The sequence below is a fragment of the Plecotus auritus genome, assembly GCF_963455305.1.
Source record: "Plecotus auritus genome assembly, chromosome: 9".
NCBI lineage: Eukaryota > Metazoa > Chordata > Mammalia > Chiroptera > Vespertilionidae > Plecotus > Plecotus auritus.
Window position 1 is genome coordinate 13506425 of NC_137783.1, and position 20212 is coordinate 13526636.

At 45.6% G+C, this 20212-nt stretch overlaps 1 protein-coding gene across 6 annotated transcripts in view; it reads left to right on the plus strand.

The window, feature by feature from the left end:
* The first annotated feature begins 2271 nt into the window (after nucleotides 1–2271).
* XPNPEP1 (X-prolyl aminopeptidase 1) overlaps nucleotides 2272–20212 on the plus strand; it is a 50993-nt gene continuing 33052 nt past the window's right edge. The window contains exons 1-3 of one of the 6 annotated variants that reach the window (XM_080641218.1): nucleotides 2280–2446; nucleotides 9791–9867; nucleotides 15550–15674. In XM_080641218.1, coding sequence (XP_080497344.1) covers nucleotides 2415–2446; nucleotides 9791–9867; nucleotides 15550–15674 — 234 coding nt within the window. In that variant the 5' untranslated portion in view covers nucleotides 2280–2414. Of the gene's footprint in view, nucleotides 2447–9790; nucleotides 9880–15549; nucleotides 15675–20212 lie in introns of all 6 variants that reach the window. The other 5 variants (XM_080641217.1, XM_080641219.1, XM_080641220.1 and 2 more) reach the window with 5 other exon arrangements.

The window sequence follows — 20212 nt, forward strand, 5'->3', positions numbered from 1 at the left end:
TTCACCATTAAACAAAATAGAAACAATCCCTGCACTGATGGCAATGTGTGTGTGTGTGTGTGTGTGTGTGTGTGTGTGTGTGTGTGTGGTATGTAATGGTGGACAGAATGCAATACATATAAATAATTTTTTTTATCATGTAAAAAGGCAGTAAGTGCTATGAAAAAATAGAGCTGAGTAAGGGGACTTAGGAATGTGTGTGTGTGTGGTTTATAATTTTAAATAGGGTGGTCAAGGAGGTCTCATTCATTGAAAAGGTGTTATTGAAGCATCCATCTTATATAAAAACTGCTGTTTGAAATTTTAACCCTGCTATTTTGGCTTTTGTAAATGCTTGCTTGCTTAAATAATAAGGAAAATAAGACTACTCCCACTCCAGAGAGCCCATAAACCTTTCCCAGACGAAGTTATCAGTGCTGGCGCCAGGCCAGGCCTTTGGTTGAAGTCTCAAAGCCCCAGCACATAGGGCTCTTTAAGAACTTGCAAAGGGGACCGGAAAACCCCATATTTGGGAGACAAAGAAGATAAAAATATATAAATAGGGTAACTTCCTCCAAATCGGGGCCCAGAATTTGAAAGACATTTTTCTCTGGGCCCGTGCGTAATAATAATAATACTAATAAATGTAACTCCATCTCTCTAAGCATTGCTTGGTTCTTCTCCAGTTTTTCTGTAACACAGCAGAACAGACTTGAAAGCAAGGTGAGGGAAAGGTAAGGGAGCCTGGGTATTTGGGGGAAGCGCAAGTCCAAAGGCCCTGTGGCATGAGGGTACTCAGCTTTTTCAAGGACAAGCAAGTAGGCTGGTTTCGCTGGAGCAGAGTGAACAAGGTGATGAGTTAGCTGCAGACCAAGTACAGCTTTTAGCCTGAGTGAAATGAGGAACCATCGCCCTAACTGGTTTGGCTCAGTGGATAGAGCATCAGCCTGTGGACTGAAGGGTCCCAGGTTCGATTCCAGTCAAGGGCATGTACCTTGGTTGTGGGCACATCCCAGAAGGGGGTGTGCAGGAGGCAGCTGATCGATGTTTCTAACTCTCTATCCCTCTTCCTTCCTCTCTGTAAAAAATCAATAAAATATTAAAAAAAGAAAAAAAAAAAAAGAAATGAGGAACCATCAGCAAGTGCTAAGCAGCAGAGGGACATGAGGGACATGATCTCAGACTGCACAGGACTGACCTGGCTGCTATGGCTGCTGTGTGTAGGCCAGACTGCAGGTGCCTGGTGGCAGCAGGGAGGCCAGTCATCAATCACCTGGGTGAGGCGGTAGTGACACAGGCCCACAGGTTGGAGGAAGCAGTACAGCTGGGGGTGGTGAGAAGTGGTTGGATTATGGATCTGTTTTGCAGACAGGGCCAACACGATTTTCTGACTGGCTTGATGTAGGGTGTGGAAGAGGAGGAAGGGATGGCTCTAAGATTTTGACCTGAGCATCTGAAAGAATAGAGTAGCCACTGATTGAAATGGCGAAAATGGTTTGGTGGCGCACGTTTTTGGTGCGTAGGGCCAGGAGCACCATTCATATGCGTTAAGTTTGGGGTGCCTATTAGCTAGCCAAGTGGAGTGGACAGCTGGATTTTGAAGCGATCTAGAGAGGTGATTTTGGGGGCAACTCTAAGACCTCAGGATGTGAGACCCTACAGAACTGGCTACGTGTCCCTCTTCTTCACCCTCCTTGGAAGGCGGCTCTTCGTGCTGCAGTCCTTTCAGAGAACAAAGCCCTTCTTTGGGGACTGGTGAGAAAAATTAACAGAAATGACACACCCTCTAACTCGCAACACTACAAAATAAACTGATGAATGGAGTGGATCAGAGAAACTCTGACGGAAGGCGGGGGAAGGGTTGTGGGTGGGAGGTAATCAACCAAAGATCTTGTATGTAAATATTCATAATCCATGGACACTGACAATAGGGTGGTGACGGGTGGGGCGGGGGTGGGGGGCGGGACCGGGCTGGAGGGGGAGAATGGGGGGGAAGGGGACATATGTAATACTTTCAACAATAAATAATTATTAAAAAAAATAGTCTCATTGAATCCCTAGGCCAACCCTCTCCCGCCCCCCCCCCCCCCCCCCCCCCAAAAATGAGGACCATCGGCAAGCGCTAAGCAGTAGAGGGACATGATCTCAGACTGCAAAAGACTGACCTGGCTGCTGTGTGTAGGCTGGACTGCAGGTGCCAGCAGGCTGGACTCAGGGTGGAAACCGCACCGCCCGGACCTGGGTGGTGGGCGGGCCCTGCGGGTGGGCGGGGCCGAGGCGCCCACGCACGCCACAGCCGGGGGCGTGGCCGGCGGGCGCGCGCGCCTAGCAACTCGCGCACCGGCCGTCCTCCCTCCCTCCCTCCCTCCATCCTTTCCGCGGGTGATCAGCTGGTCTGTGCACCCCCTGACGTGGGTCGGGGCACGTCACCGCGAATGGCAGCCTCCAGGAAGGCACCGCGAGTAAGGTGAGGAGACCGCCCAGGAGCCGTAGGGCGTAGGGCGCGCGCGGCTCCCCGGGCCCGGTGCGCGTGTATTCGTTCCGAGGGCAGGGACGCGCTGGGGTAGAGCGGCGGGCGGCCCGCTGCAGGCCGGGGAAGGCCCGGGCTGGCTGGAGCCCCCCTGAGCCAGAGCTGGGGGAGGGCGCCCTGCAGCGGGCAAGTTCCGGGTTGTTTCCGGCGGGGCCGCGGGCACCCCCAGGCAGCCTGAGCCCGAGTCCGGGCCCCTGATGAGTGTGTCTGCTGAGCGGCCGCGTTCGGCCCGAGGGGGCGGTGACTGTGGCCGTCCCGGCCCGCTGGAAGGCCACGCTGTCTCTGGAAGTTGACGCCTCCTGGCTCCTCCGGCGAGTCCCTCCCCTCGCCCATGGGCCCTGGGAATCTAATCGTCAATGTACAACCCAGACAATACTGACACATGCAATTCGCCGGACTGATCTGTCACCTAACAAAGATAGGCAAACGCGGGCTCCTCCCCACCCAATTGGTTGCAGAAGGCTGTGTAAGGCCATACTTTGACATCATCTCCTGGGGACTCCCATCAGTAACATGTCCTGTCTTCTCCCCGGATAAATCCCCAAGTCTCACATTAAATACATTTCAGCATGTAGTGCGCCCCTCCCCCCCCTTCCCCCCTCCTGGCTGCTGCCAGGGTATACTTATCAGAGCAGCTAACAGACAAGGAGACTGAGAGAGAGAGACATGCAGTGTTCACAAAGGCCAGAAGCCAGACTCCCTGGAGATCCACATGGGGTCAGTCAGACATCCTCCAACCTGTTGACATTTGAATGAACACGCTTGGCACTATGGCCAGGCTCACTTGCTGAACACAGATGATGGCGTGTGGTTGTGTTTGTGAGTGGATAGATCACAAGCCGACCTTGACGTGGACGTGGCCTTGCTGCAGCACGTTAGGCATGAGATGTGGCAAACCTGCATGTGGAAGGAGCGGCCTGCAGGTTCCATGCTGAAAATGGGGTCAGGCAAGCTCATAATGAGGAGTCTAGGTCAGGGGTGGGCAAACTTTTTGACTCGAGGGCCACAGTGGGTTCTTAAACTGGACCGGAGGGCCAGAACAAAAGCATGGATGGAGTGTTTGTGTGAACTAATATAAATTCAAAGTAAAGGAGCGGAGGGGAGAGCAAGAGAACCGGATAGAACAGCCGGATCCGGCCCGCGGGCCGTAGTTTGCCCAGGGCTGGTCTAGGTGAAGAGCCTTTGAGGACCAAGGTGGTCTTTGCTGGGTTCACAGAATCACAACATTGGAGGGGCAGAAGGGTCCTTCAACATCAGCTGATAAAAGCTCTTTACCTTACACAAGAGGCCACCAGAGGCTGAGAGAAGGGAGATCATTTTCCCCAGGCACCTCCCCTAGTGGAAGAATTTGAGTGCCACTCAGTGTAAAAGTGAGGCAGTTTAGGTGATGGAAATTGAACTCAAATTGATGTAGTAGAAAGGGGTTGAGCTGGCTTCTGGGGCAGCTGAGTCAGTAGACCAACACTGGCATCAGTCTTCCCTCTCTTTCACATCTCTTGGCTCTGATTTCTTCAGTGTTGACTTTACTGATAGGCAGCTTTTCCTCATGGCAGGTCAGTAGCAGTTCCAGGCTGACAGCCTCCGCAGAAATAGAGCCTTCCTAGAACTTACTGGTTGGAGCAGAAATCTGTCTCCCTGGGCTGATTTGATCCTTTTGACCATCCTAAGCCAGTCATTGTGGCTGGAGGGATGGATTGACCAGATCTGGGTCCCAGAACTTGGTGGGTGACTCATCTCAACTCTGTGGACTGAAACTGGAGAAGAGACATTCTCAAAAGGAAAACTAAGGTGCTCTCATCAAAAGAAGAAGAGATGGATTCTGGGTAGGCAAAGACAACATTACTCACATCTCCACCCTTGAACTTGTTCCATTCTACCGTTGCCTCACCTCATGGGGTATGAGTGAGGATCTTGGTGGTCCTTGTTTTTTTGCCCCATCCTGAGTGATAGATTCTCATCATGGGCTGGGGGAGGGTGGAGAACCTTGCTGGGATTTCTTTAAAAAGAGAGAGGGAGAAAAATGTGCTATAACTGTCCTATGCAAAGTTCTCTGCACCCTTCTTTTCCCTTACCCACCCAGTGGCACTTCATGGTGTCGAGAAGGTGTAGACTGAAGAAGTCTTGGGAAGGGGAACAGCACTGAGTCCAGTTGAGAGTCCTTGCCTCTAGTTCTAGACAGTCTCTGTCACCAAATTGCTGTGAGGCCTTGAGCAAGTTCTTTGATCTAATTTTTGGATATTATGAACAATATTGTTATGGACATTTGTGTACAAGTTTTTATGTGGACTTATGTTTTCAATTTCTACACCTAAGAGTGGAATTGCTGGTTTATAGGAAAACTCTAACTGCTGGAGGAACTCTGGGCTGTTTCCAAACCGACATTCCCACCAGCAATGTTTGAGGGCTCTAATTTTTTCACATCCTTGCCCTTACTTGTTATTGTCTGTTTGTTTTTTAAATTATAATCTTCCTAGTGGATGTGAAGTGGCATCTCATTGTGGTTTTGATTTCATTTCTCAAATGGGTAATGACGTCGAAAATCTTTTCATATGCTTATTGACCATTTGTATATCTGACCAGGGGTCCTCAAACTTTTTAAACAGGGGGCCAGTTCACTGTCCCTCAGACCGTTGGAGGGTCGGACTATAGTTTTAAAAAAAACACTATGAACAAATTCCTATGTGCACTGCAGGCCCGGGACGAGTCGGCTGCTAAGCAGAACAGGCAGCGGCACCTGGCGGGCCAGATAAATGTCCTCGGCGGGCCGCATGTGGCCCGCGGGCCGTAATTTGAGGACCCCTGTTAGACATTGAAATGTCTATTTAGAACCTTCGACTATTTAAAAATTGGGTATTTGCCTTTTTTTTTTCTTGAGTTGTAGTAGTTCTTTATATACACTGTATACTGGACTCTTACCAGATATGTGACTTGAAAATATTTTCTTCTCATTTTATGGATTGTCTTTTCACTTGTGTTCTTTGAAGCATAAAAGTCATTCATTTAACGCTGTCCAGTATATCTTTTTTCTTTTGTTGCTTGTATTTTTGATGTCATATTTGAGAAATCATTGCCTAATCCAAGGTCAGGCAAATTTATGACTGTTTTCTTCTAAGAAAACATTCATGTGTATGACCTATTTTGAGTTCATTTTTGTATATGGTATATATAGTGTGAGCTTTGTTTTTTTGCATGTGGATCTCCAGTTGTCCCAGCATCATTTGTTGAAAGGACTATTTTTCTCTATTGAATGGTTTTGGCACCCTTGACAGTAAATGTGAGGGTTTATTTCTGAACTCTCAATTCTACTTCATTAATCTAGAAGTCTATCTTTATGTCAGTACCACACTATCTTTTTTTTTATATATATATTTTTTATTGATTTCTTTACAGCGAGGAAGGGAGAAGAATAGAGAGTTAGAAACATCGATCAGCTGCCTCCTGCACACCCACTACTGGGGATGTGCCCGCAACCAAGGTACATGCCCTTGACTGGAATCGAACCCGGGACCCTTCAGTCTGCAGGCCAATGCTCTATCCACTGAGCCAAACCAGTCAGGGCACACACTATCTTGATTACTATAGTTTTATTAGCTTTGAAATCATGAAGGTTGACTCCTCCAAATTCATTCTTTTTCAAGATTGTTTTGGCTATTGTGGTTTCCTTGCATTTGCATATTAATTTTAGGATCTACTTGTCAATTTCTGCCCAGAAGCTAGCTGGAATTGATGGGCATTGCATTGACTATAGATAACTTTGTGGAGTATTACCATTTTAACAATGTTAAGTCTTCCAATCCATGAACATAGAATAGTTTTCTATTTATTTAGGTCTCCTTTGATTTCTTTCAACAATGTTCTGTAGTTTTCGGAGTATAGGTTTTGCATATCTTTTGTTTAAGTTTATTCCTAGGTATTTATTGTTTTGATTCTATTGTAAATGAACTTTTAAAAATTTCATTTTTGAATTGTTTATTTCAAGTATGTGTAAATATAATTGACTTTTACATATTGGTTTTGTATCTTGCATTCTAATTTTTTTGTGTAGATTCTTTAGGTTTTTTTATATTCAAGATAATGCCATTTGCAAATAGATAGTTTTACTACTTCTTTTCTAACATGAGTGCCTTTTAACTCAATTTCTTGCCTGATTGACTAGAAATGGCAAGAGTGGACATGTCTGTCTAGTTTCTGATCTAATGGGGAAAGCATTCAGCCTTTTAACAATAGGGATGACGTTAGCTGTGGGTTTTGTAATATTCTTGAACAAGTTGAGGAATTTCTCTTCTAGTTTATTGAGTACTTTTATCATGAGGGGTGTTGGATTTTGTCAAATGCTTTTTCTGTTTCTACTGAGGTTATTATGTAATTTTTGTTCTTTTTCCTTTCTTTTAAAAAATATATTTTTATTGATTTCAGAGAGGAAGAGAGAGGGAGAGAAAGATGGAAACATCAATGAGAGAGAATCATTGATTGGCTGCCTCCTGCATGCCCCCTATTGGGGGTTGATCCCGCAACTCAGGCATGTGCCCTTGACTGGAATCGAACGTGGGACCCTTCAATCTGCAGGCCAATGTTCTATCCACTGAACCAAACCAGCTAGGGCTGTTGTTTTTTCTATTGATGTTTATTTTGTGTTGAACCAATCTTGTGTTCATGGACTAAATTCCACTTGGGTCCTTTTTATATGTTACTAGAGGCCCAGTGCACGAATATTTGTATGGGTGGCATCCCTCGGCCTGGCCTGCAATTGGGGCCAATTGGGGCCTTCTCTCCCAGTCCCCATCGGGGTGATTGGGGCCGGCTAGCCGGTGTGGGGAAGGACTGTGGGAGGTTGGCTAGCCACGGGAGCTCCTGCGTTGAGCATCTGCCCCCTGGTGGTCAGTGTGCATCACAGTGACTGGTTGACCGGTTGTTCGGTCACTTAGGCTTTTATATATATAGATGGGATTCAGTTTGCTAGTATTTTTTGAGGACATTTGCATTTATATTTATAAGAACTATTGAGATGTCTTACTTTTTTTTTTTTTTTTAAATATATTTTATTGATATTTTACAGAGAGGAAGGGAAAGGGATAGAGAGCTAGAAACATCAATGAGAGAGGAACATCGATCAACTGCCTCCTGCACACCCCCACTGGGGATGTACCCGCAACCAAGGTACATGCCCTTGACCGGAATCGAACCCGGGACCCTTCAGTCCGCAGGCCAACGCTCTATCCACTGAGCCAAACCGGTTTCGGCAAGATGTCTTACTTTTGAATGAAAGAATACATGGTTCCCCCAGTAAAGAACATCTCATTCTGGCCATGAAATGACAGTAGCAGCTATCTGAGAGCAGGCCTGGCGTGATTGGTGACAATGTCTGGTCTTCTGGTTCTGGCTGTGTGGTGGAATGAGCGAATGTGAACGCCTTCCCCTCCATTAACACATAAAAATGTGGTAAAATTAGAACAAAATTCCCTTTTAAGTTCATAGCTGAATAGTATCTAAAACCCCGTCTGTAGCCTGTAACAGGCTCCTTGTTGCCTCCCGGATCTTGTCTCCTAACCACTTATTTTCCCATCTCCCAGCACACTGGCCGCCTTGCTTTCCTTCTGGTACAGCAGGCATATGCCTGTCTTAGTGCCTTCACTCTTGCTGTGCTCCATTTCTGAAATGTTCCTCCCCTAGACAATCCACAGGGCTGATCCCTCACTTTTTTTTTTTTTTTTTAGGTCTCTGCTAAAATGTCATCTGCTGGCAAAGAGGCCTTGCCTGACAAACCCATATCAGAGAACTTTCCCCTTATGCCTCTCACCTTCTCTTCTCCTTGCCCCACTTGACTTGTTTCATAGGACACACACTCACTACCTGACACACCGTATTCTTGTTTTGTGTCTGTTGCTTTTCCTCTCCTACCCTTCCCTCTCAGTAACCTCCCTTCCCCCACCCCCATGGAAACCTCTTGAGGTCAGAGATGTATGCTTTGTTCACTATTGTGTCTAGAATAGGGCCTGGATTATAGAAGATTCTCAATAAAATTATTTGTTGATTGAATGGACTTGAAAGAAAAATCCTCAGGTACCAGAAATTTATACTAGTGGAACTTAAAGTCTGAATTTTTGGGGAACTTAGCTGGAACTGAGCCTTGGGGAGGTCATCGGATGCTATAGGCCTTCATTCCAGGGGCCAGGGTGTGAGACTATACCCTTAGGAGACTTGTGTGTGAGTTTCCTAGCTAAGAAGTTAACATGAAAATTAGTCTCAGAAGCAAATGACAGTGACAGAAATGCTTGTACAATCCAGGACACATCTCATTTTCTACTGAAGATAAGCTCTTACTAAAGATTACAAAGCTCACAAGGAATGACCCACCTGGAGGGAGCCAGTAGACCCAACAAACTTGAGAATTACTGTCCCCAGACCATAGTGGAAAGTCTGAAATGAATTATAAAACAAGGGCCCCAAATAATTAAAGCTAAGAGAGGGAATAGAAACCATAGTGAAAGAATAGGACACCATGGGCCTGCCTGGATGGCTCAGTTGGTTGGAGCGTTATCCCTTACACCAAAAGGTTGCATATTTTATTTCCAGTCAGGGCACACACCCAGGTTACAGGTTCAATCCCCGGTTGGGGTACATACGGGAGGCAACCGATGGATGTTTCTCTCTCATATTTCTCTCTCTTCCTCTCTCTCATCAATAAGCATATCCTCGAGTGAGGATAAAGAAAGAAAGAAAAAAAAAGAATAGGGCTCCATGGAGAAAGAACAGGGAAATCTGAAAAAGAACAAGAATTTGTACATGTGACAGTCATTGCAAATAAAGTCTTTTTATCATAGTTAAACAGGTGAGACACAGCTGATGAAAATTCATGAACTATAGGCTAGGCCAGTGGTCGGCAAACTCATTAGTCAACAGAGCCAAATATCAACAGTACAACGATTGAAATTTCTTTTAAGAGCCAAATATTATAAACTTAAACTATATAGGTAGGTACATTGTTATTAACTTAATTAGGGTACTCCTAAGCTGGCCTTTGCTAAAAACTCAAGAGGCTCAAGAGCCGCATGTGGCTCGCGAGCCGCAGTTTGCCCGACCACGGGGCTAGGCCTAATAAGGTTTACTGTCATACTGATGTTTTATCTGCGGTTTTCATTTATTTTATTACTGATCCTGGGGTAAGAGTTCTTTGGACTCACGAAGGAAAATTGCTCAGTCAAGTTGATGGCCTCTCTGACTAAGCCTTGCCACGTTTACTGCGGTCAAAGTCTGCAATATTCTGTTCTTTCTCTTCTTAAGGGCAAGCCACCGCGACTTTCAGCTGAAAAACTTAAGAATAATTGAACCTTACGAGGTGATATATTCAGGAGACCCAGGTATGCACACAGGTAATAATTTTGCCGATTATTAGATGGAACATCTGAAAAGGATTTTTAGTTACCCTTGCCTCAACCTCAAGGTGGGAGAAAGGAGAAGGTAAGGGGTTAATAACGGGTCATGGCTGGGGTTGGGAGGATGTGTATCTGGAACTTAAAAACCCACTTTGTTCCTTGGCTTTCTGGGTAGTTGGTTACTGTTTCTAAGTATTCGCTACTTTTTTTTAGGGCAGTAAGTTAGGGAATGAAAGCGGTGGCATTTCCCATTCCAGGGGTAGTTGTGATAAGTTACTAGTCTAGTTTTTCTAATCTCTAGTGCAATCCTCTATTGGCTGCCTTAGAGATTAGCTTTCAATGTTCATCATGTGATTATGAAATGAGAAAAGTTTGTGATATACACATTATTGTGCTTTATAAATTGAATGTGCATTCAGGAAAATCTTTTTGGAAAAAATTTCTGGAACTATATCTTCTCCCTAGAATTGGTTAGTTGCATTGTTGGGTTGCCAGAAACCTGAATTCTGAAAAGTGACGCATTTCTGTATTTTTAGCCCCCACAAGCCAGTGCTTTTCTATGGACTACCCAGGAGAACCACAATGTTTCCTTTTAGCTGAGTGAAAAAATCAATCCCGAAGTACACAAGAAACCATGACTAATCTCTTTGGAAGATTAGTGCTATAATTGTACTAATCCTTTTTCTTTAAAAATATAGATTACGCAACACATTTTGGGCCATCTTGGGCGGGAGGAGAGGGGAAAAGGGGAAGTAAGGAAAGGGGAAAAGTGATAGAACGATCCAATTTAGAGGTTGAAGAGAACTTTTCTCCTTATTATACATGAAGAAGTAGAGGTTCAGGGGGTTCAGTAGTCTGAGGTTGCAGATCCCAGCTGGAAACCGGAACCCACTTGTTTTGATTCCATTGGTCTTAGAATGCTTTAAGAGAGCCTCTGTTACGATCCCTTAGATAATAGAACGTGGACTTGGGAATTAGATAGATCTGGGTTTTGGTTCCTAATGATCCAGTTGACTTGGGCAAGTATTTAACTCCTGTTTCTTTATCTGAAAAATGGGAATAGTGAAACCTCCCTTGGAGGATTATTGTGAGAATTAACGGCTAATGCCTGCAAATCCCTTGGCCCTTGCTCAGATGCTGGAAGCCCAGCTTCGCATCTGTGTACGTGGTAAGATGCTGAAATTGGAGAAAAGCAGCCCCTTCTATTGTTTTCTAATTTAATTTAATTTTTTATTTTTAGAGTATGTTTATTAAAGTTAGAGACAGTGAAACAAGCAAGGGCTTAGGGTAGAGGAGGCAACAGGAGAGAGCCTAGGCGGGGCTGTGCTGGCGTACTGGAGAGTCAGAGAAAAGGGGCCTTGGAGACAGGTTCAGGGGGTTAGCCAGGAGGAGCTGCTGCTGCCCATTGCTCCCCTGGTTGCAAGTCTCGTGGGGACCCTTAGAGTTTGGCGATGCGTGCCTGTGGGGGAGGGAGAGGAGGGAGGGAAAGGCTAGGGCGTTTTCCTGGGAGGGAGGGAGAGCGAGCATCCCCGTCTATTCTTATAACAAGGCTTGTAGAAATCCCAGCTGGTGCTTCAGATCCAGATTCAAATCCTATTTCTTAAGCTCCTACAATGTACCATATGCTGTGCATGTTGCTTTCACACATGTTGTCATGTTAAATACTTCTAGCCACTCGGTGAGGTTAATGTGGTGTGCTTTTCATGTACTTCCAAGGAGTGAAAAGTCTAGTTTGTGATAAAGGCTGAAGGTTTAGAAACTTATTTCTAAAAGCAGATCCACATACGCAAGAGACTTTTAAATGAGTCATTCATTTAAAAAGCATGATTTAAAAATACCTGGCAGTGTATGGGCTAATGTTACATCATGGACTAGGTTTGTTGCTCTTGGCTTTCCACTTTCCTGCACACCCTGATTAGCTCTTGGCTGCTTCTGACATTTCTGAAAAGTCATGGGATGTGGAATGAACAGATGCTATAATACGGCATCGGCTTAAGATCCTAGCTTTCACGGAAGGTTCATTACTGTTCATTATATTGAGTTTGAGAAGATCACAGATACACAGTTGTGATATCCACCCAGCCATCTTTGAGTGAGCGTATGTGTGTGTTAATGGATTTAGAGGTAATGGAATCAGAGATGAAGATGATGTGGTCCTGCCTTAAGGAGAAGCAGTACATACACCTGTGGCACCATTTATCACATTGCTGTCAGAGTTAGTTAATTGTGCACTCACTTTAAAAATTGCAAGCACATTTACTATGTACCAGGCACTGTTTCTAAATGCTTTATAGAGAGTAACCCATTTAATCCTTATAAAAATTACCCTCTGTGGATCGCCAGCCATGCCTTTCATCTTCTCCATCTTTAAAAAATATGTATTTTTATTGGCTTCAGAGAGAGGAAGGGAGAGGGAGAGATAGAAACATCAATAATGAGAGAGCATCATCAATGGGCTGCCCCCCTGTATGTCCTCTACTGGGGATCAAGCCCAAAACCTGGACATGTGCTCCAACTGGGAATCAAACTGTGGCCTCTTGGTTCATAGGTTGACACTCAACCACTGAGCCACACCAGCCAGGCCTCATCTTCTCCATCTTGAGTGCCTTTTCAACTGCTGCCACCTCAATGGCTGGTTTATTATACCTGTACTAGCTTTGCCCCCTCCTCAGCTCTAGCTGCTCATCCACTCAGTTATTTTCAAGACCATTTGTCCCTGTGGCCACAGCTGTCTCAACACCTTGCTCATTGCATTTACTTGAGTGGTAGCTGCTTCCACGACCACAGCACACACTGCCTCGACCACTGCATGTTGCTGTTGCTGTTGCAGCCTAACTATCAGTTGCAATGTTGGGAGTTTTTTCATTGGGTCTGATGTGAGTGCCCCATGTTGGGCACCAGTTGTGAATGTACCCCCCACGTCCCAAGTGGCTCAGGGTTCAGTTCAGGATTCGGGCTCTGGAGGAGGTCGAACACAAATGAAAGAGACTAGACAAGAAAATATTAATTTGGGAGTTGGGGGCCAGGCGGAAGCCCAAGAGAGGACTCCGCTTTGCTCTGGCCTTGCGATCCCTTTTATTCAGTTTTGGGATTCACCCATATCCCTTAGGCAGGCAATTTCCAGTAACAGGCAAACTATCTTATCAGTAAGGATTTACATGAGACTAAAAGGTGGAAGTTGCTTCAGCTACCTTTGTCTCAACTAAACAGTGGGTGTATGGCTCTGACCCTTGCCAGAGCCTCAAGGTTGACCAGCCTTCCGGGTTCCTTGTCCACACCTCTCTGCTAGTGAAGGCAATGGGCAGCTTCCAACAGTCTGATATAGATGACAAAGAAGTGGCTGCATCTGATCAAGGACACCATGCAAATGTGAAGGGCATGAAGGGTGAGGAGGAAGGAGCAGGGGAAGTATCAAGAGTGGTGATGGGGGCAGGTGGCGTTGTGGAGGGAAGTGGGAAAACGCCACTGCAATAGAGTAAAGCTGATGATGCTGATGGTTTTGAGGAGTAGGAGATGGTGAGGAAGGTCAGGAGGTGGTGGTGAGGAGAGGAATTGTGGTCCCAGGAAGCAGAGGATGTCTTTGGCTGACTCCATTTGCCTTGGATGGTTTACAGTTTGTAATTGAGGATTTTGTGCTTGCCATTGGTTCTGTTGACTTTGCTGATGAAGTTAGTGGCTGATAATGTTGACACATACCACAGTCAACCCTATAAACACCCAGTCAGTGCCATCAAAGTTCTTAAGTCAGAATGTGCCCAAATAGAAGCCAGGTTCTATAAAGAAATTAATGGTCTTGAGAAAGAAAATATATTGGCTTCTATCCTGTATTTGCTTTTTAAAATTCCAGATGCCCAGGCTGTACTCCAGACTAATTAAATCAGAAGTCCCCCAGGTAGTTCTAATATGCAGTCAAGGTTGAAGTACTGGTCCAAAGGAAGTCTACATTTTTTCTTGACTCTAAGAATTAAGTTACTCAGAAGTATGGTTTTGAAATGTGTTAAGTCTATTTCGAAGCTCCTGGAAGGTGTCATAATAACGTTTTCAGATGCTGGCAAGCTGATGAGGTCGCAGTGGGCTTCATTTTGAACTCAGTGGAGGTGTTGACCTATAAACTTAGGTCAGCCCTGGTACTTCTGCTCCCTTTTTCCCAGATAGGTGAGAGATTACAGGCTCAGGACATCAGATGCAAGGAAAGGATGCCCGTCTGAGAAGTACTCAGAAGCAGCTGTAATGCACGGAACATGGACATGTTTGAACTGTGACTAGGACCTTTTTCAGCGGCCGTCTCCTTGAGTACTGTTGTCCTTCGGAGACTCCGGAGGTGGAGCCCGAGGCCTGTGGCTGAAGCTGCCCTGGCTGCAGGTTATGAATGGGGTGCTTGTTCAGTGAGTCCCAAGATCAGTCTAGTACCGCATAGGGGATTCTATTGGAGAAAATCATCTCAACTGATATATGGAAGCCCAAGGTGCTGGTGATGAAGGAGAAAGAAGCAGATGAAAAGTTAAAGAACCAAAAAAGGGTCCATACCTAACCGGGTACAAGCCCCAATGAGTTAGAGCAACAGCCCTGGAGGATGAGCTATGGTGTAGTTGCCTCCGTGTAACTCCGTTACTTGGAGCATTGTGCACCAGCACATTTTTTGTTAAGTAAGACATTTTCTGTTTGTTAAAAAATGGGTTGGCAAAATAAAAAACACCAACAATACCAAGTCCGGCAAGGATATGGAGCAACAGGAATTTTTACTTATTAATGGTGGGAATATAAAATGGTACAGCCAGGTTGAAAGACAGTTTGAGAGTTTCTTATAAAAATAAATATACTATATATATATATATATATATATATATATATATATATATATATATATATATATATTTAAATCCTCATCCCAGGATATTTTCCCATGGACTTTTAGAGAATGGAAGAGAGAGGGAAAGACAAAGGAAAACATCTATGTGAGAGAAACACATCGATTGGTTGCCTCCTGCACGTGCCCTGATCAGGGCCTGGGCCGGGGAGGAACCTGCAACCGAGGTACATGCCCTTGACTGATATCGAACCCGGGACCTTTCTGTCTGCAGGCCAACACTCTATCCACTGAGCCAAACCGGCTAGGGCTAACTATACTCTTTACAGTGATCATGCTCCTTGCTCTTTTCCCAGAGGAGTTGAAAACTATGTTCACACAAAAACCTGCATGTGGATGTTTATGGCAGCTTTGTTCGTAATGGCTGAAACGATGTAATTTTTAATTGTTTGATTGTGTACTGTTGGATGGGAGGTGATTTATTTAACCAGTCATGCATTTTCCCTCCTTATTTTTACTACTATAAACAAAGATAAGCACCTACACCTTTGTGTACTTGTTTAATGATCTCCTTAGCATAAAATCCTAGACATGAAAAAGGTAACTAATCAATTTGGAAATTAGTCTTAGTAGCTCAAGTTTTTTTTGCCACAAGTGGCTGTTTGGAAGTGGTATTTAAGAACTGTAAACTGGAGAGTTTTGGGGCAGCTTTGGTTTTGGTCGAATGGCGGGGTGGTCATTTTGAAGCTGCCTCTGGGAATGGGGCAGAACAAAGCGGGTGCTTCTCTGGGGCTCCGTTTGCGTAGTCATCGAGTTGCACCGGCAGGCTGGCTTTGAAACAAACTCTCCTGTTGTTGCAGACGGCAGAATGCCTCCAAAAGTAACTTCAGAGCTGCTTCGGCAGCTGAGACAAGCCATGAGGAACTTGGAGTATGTGACAGAACCCATCCAGGCCTACATTATCCCGTCGGGGGATGCCCACCAGGTACTGAGTGGAGATGGGTTGGTGGTGATGGAACTCATCAGTCTCTCCTCTCATTTCATTCTTTTCCCCAACGTGTTTATCCGATTCTAGTTGTCAACCCACAACTGAGCATGTCCTCCAGGGCCTGGCATAGGGACCTGTATTCAGTGTGTTCCACTGAATGCTGTTGATTTGGTTCTGGCTTCCTTGTTTCCAGTGAATATAGCCAGCTTTTAATAAATGATGGAAGAATTAGTGGACAAATGAGGGGTAGAAGTCTGGACCTTTCTGCTGCTGACACACTTTACCCACCTCCTCTGTCTCACTCTGTCCCTAGCAGAATTGTTTGTGCTTCCTCCTTTCTCTCCATCCAGATTGTCCTATCCTCTGACAGCCAGAAGAGCATCTGTAAAGTCATTATTGATCTTCACCAGTAGGTGTTAGGGATGATTTTGAGTATCACTCCCTCCTTCCTCCGACCTCCATCTTAATGAAAGCAACTCAGGAAGTGCCATTTAACTCTGAGAAGACTAGCTACTTAAATATAGGAGGGCCCTGGCAGGGTGGCTCAGTTGGTTGAAATATTGTCTCGTACACTAAAAGGTTGCAGGTTTGATTCCCAGTCAGGGCACATACGTAGGTTGTGGGTTTAACCCACCGTTGGGGTATGTACGGGAGGTGACTGATCAATATTTCTCTCACATTGATGTTTCTTTCTCTCTCTCTCTCAAAATAAAATAAAATAAAATAAAAATAAAATAAAATAAAATAAAAAATTAAATGACCTTGGGTGAATATTAAAAAAATAAATATGGGAGAGTTGGATTTGGAGGGGTGGAGACCTCAGGTTATGGGGCTGAAAGGCAGAAGGAAGAAAGGATTCTAGGATCTACTGCTTTCGGTCTTTGAGTCAGCAAATATTTGCATTTCTTTTTGTGGTCATGGTACTATAGGGTTACAAAGATGAATTTAAGATTGAATTCCTGCCCTCACTGTGCTTACGTTTTAGTAGAAAGATACAGTATGGACTGACTTCATAGCTGAGAGCGAATACTAAGCTGACAGGATCAAGGAAGACTTCATGGAGAAAGTACATTTAATTGGAATGTGAACAGGTAGAGTTTAAATGCTTGGAGATAGAGGTATAAGAAGTACCATGGGCAAATCCATGGACGTAGGAGAACATGAGTAATGATAACCTTGAAAAAGAAGGAAAAATAGGGGCTCGGTCAAGGCCACTCATGAGCCACCCATGACTGGTCATGGGGATCCTTGACCACCAGAGTCAGGAGTTTAGGTTTTGTTAGATAATAGGGACCCATTGAAGGTCTTTGAATAAAGGAGTGACTTGATCTGTGAGAGGGAGCAGTGTCTAGTGTGGACTAGAGAAGGGAAACACTGGGAGCTGAGAAACCTGTTAGGAGGCTCTTGCAGGATCCCAGAGGTGGGGTGCAGAGCGCTTGGACGTGGGTCCTGGCTTTAGGAGAAGAGAAGAGGGGGAAAGGGTTCGGAGGAGGAGAATTAGGACAGAGATTGGACCTTCAGGCAAACGGCAGAGGGCATTGGGAAGTTTGGAACCCAAGTGTTCCTTGTGCCACCCACAGAAAGAAATGAGAAGCCGTGAGTTCCTTCTTTGGTTTCTGTGGAGAGACGGGGCATGGTTGGGCGACTGTTAAGTGGGATTCTGGGCCCCTGCCAGGACTGGGAGGACAAGGAGGAAGGGTTGGCTTTGTGTGCGACCTGCCATAGCAGCCTCCTCAGTAATAGTGAGGCCGCTGTTCTTTGTGGCTCTTGTTCCTAATTGTTTCATTTCAGGGTTGATTCAGGGTTGCTGGGATTTCTCCTACGGGTGGGGAAGGGAGAGTGTTGGAGAATGAAGGGGAATCTCAAATTCTGTCTTTTTTGTATCTTCCAAAACACAAACACAGACACCCACACACTGTTCTGTGTTAGAGAGAAAATGCACCCCAAATGCATAGTTACGCAAGGACTTGGCACTCCAGGGGTCTGCTTCTCTGCAACTCTAAGGGTTTTTTCTATGTAAACTCTGAACAGGGTGTGGTATTATTGAGTTTGGGCCCAGCGGGACTTTTACAGTGAAGGGCTGTTCATTCTCTCTGGTAATCTGAAGGCTTTCATGGACCATCTAAGTCAGATGTTGAGATTGGTGGGCACCACTGGCCCCAAACCAGGAGGAGCATTGGTAGGGGCTGGGGTGGTGCCAGCGTGCTTTTGAGAAATCCAAATTCTTCACCCTCCCCATCCTCTTGAGATTGACTTAGTCAAAGGGTCACGTTCTGTCGGGGGTGACTCTGCCAACTGAGTTTTTGGCTATGTTTATGGTTCCTCCTTCTGGAAGACATGAATCAGATTTTCCTAAACTCCTTGGATCCTATTCCCATTCCTCCTGGAGTCGGCTTCCTGTTTTGTTTTGTATTTCTTAAACAGACTCTGCCCTGGGGTAGGGGGTGGTGGTTTTTGTCCCAGAGTGATTTTATCTACTATTAATTAGAGTAATGCCAGCTGTGGTGATACATCTTGAAGTTTCAGTGGAGCTTTATTTCTTGCCCACGTAGCAGTCCCGAGTGGGTGTTCCCTGTTGGTGGGTGACTTTCTTCCACCGGGAAGAAGAATGATTTAGGGATCTAGATTCTTTCCATCCTGTGACACCAACATCCTAGCCGGAGGAAGGGGTAGGAGTGTGGTAAAGACACACCCATGTTTCCTGCCCTGACCCAGACATCACTTCCACTCACATTTCATTGGTGAGAACTAGTCATGTGACACTTCCACCTAAATGCAAGGGGACCTGGGAGGTGAAGTCCAGGATGGGAAGCCCCCTTTCAGCAGCTGTACACTAAGGAAAGGGCAAGAGGCTGTTTTTCCCACATACCTTGACTTGGTTTCATTTAAGAAAGAAGAAGAGGACAAAGACGGGAAGTTACCTAAGTATTTGGGGACAGGTAGCCCTTGTCTCCATGCACAATCTAACCTGGATTGGTGGGTCAGCAGTTTGAAAAGCTCACTCCAAATGTGTGAAGAGTGGCTGTAGGCCAAGCATGTCAAACTCGCAGCCGGTGGGCCGCAGAAACGAGACGTGCGGCCTCGAGTTTGACATGCTTGCTGTAGGCAGTGGTCCACGTAGAGATGATGGAGGCCTGGACTGAGTACTGACATTAGCTATGCAGAGAAGTGGATGGCTTGGAGAAGAAGCCAACAGCCGTGCTGCTGTGCCTTGCTCCTTGCGTGTTACGACCTTTTGCTGCTCTCAGGGGAGAGTGTTCCTGGGCTTTGCCAGCACATGGCTGCGGGAAGAGTAGGAGGCCTGGGCCTAGTGCTTGTCTGGCCTCTGTTGAGCCTGGAGGTGACAGCTTCGGTAGTCTTTCTGGCGGGTTGACCGCTTAGGTCATGTCTAGACATTCTTGCCCCAGACCTCATCTTGATCCCAAACCAAATATGTCCACCTGCTGTTCATACAGGGTGTCCCCCCAAAATGTATACACACTTTAACAGCTGATAGCTCAATTTTGAAAATGAAGTGTATTTTAGTAAACGCTGCTTTTATAATTATTCAAAGTGTGTATACAGTTTTTGGGGAACACCCTGTATATTACCTTCCTTTGGAGAAACCTTCCTCTTGCCTTTGCTGATGAGTACCTCTAGGTAAACCCCCATGGGTGCCCTGTCCCTCCTCTGAGGCTTGCCCAGATAGGGGAGGGGCATCCTCTAGAAACGTGTCCCTGCATGGAGGAGTCCAGCTGGGCCAAGATCAGCAGTACCTTCTCTGCCAGACCTTCGTCAGCATCCTCACTGTGTGTCACAGGTGGGAGAGCCCAAGCCAGTGTCCTGACTGTGTGTCACAGGTGGGAGAGCCCAAGCCAGTGTCCTGACTGTGTGTCACAGGTGGGAGAGCCCCAAGCCAGTGTCCTGACTGTGTGTCACTGGTGGGAGAGCCCCAAGCCAGGGGAACCTTGTTGTTGTCGATAGTGTCCCCGCTGTGTCTTCCCCAGTATGCACTGTGATTTTTAGTGTAAGAATTATTTTTGTTAACTTAGTTATCCCAGTTTTGTTAACTTAGTTATCTTAGATGCCTTCTCACCATTCCGGAAGCAGACATGAGTACTACCTCTTCCACTGCAAATGTGTAGCACTCTTAGGTTTCTGGAGAGTTGTTTTAAACATTAACTTACTGTTCCTCACAGCAGTCCTAGGAGAAGGGTGTGACTTCTCTCTCCACCCATTTTTGCCTTTTTTTTTTTTTTAAGTCTTGCACCAATGATTGCTGGGTTAATAAACAAATGAGGATTCTCCAGTTCATACTGTTGATCACCATTTCTTTCTGTGTCTTTAGTGCTATCTATGAAATGTTCCTTTATGTTTTCGGGATAAAACATGTGCCTGCTGTTGCATTCAGCAATCTGAAATGACCTTCTTGGAAGGAGGAACTGATGCCGAGGGAGGTGATGAGACTCGATGCAGACCACTTAGCTGGGCCGGTAGAGGGCAGGTGTGGCTCAGAGCCCCTTCGTCCTGACATCATGATTCTCTCTGCTGGTTCT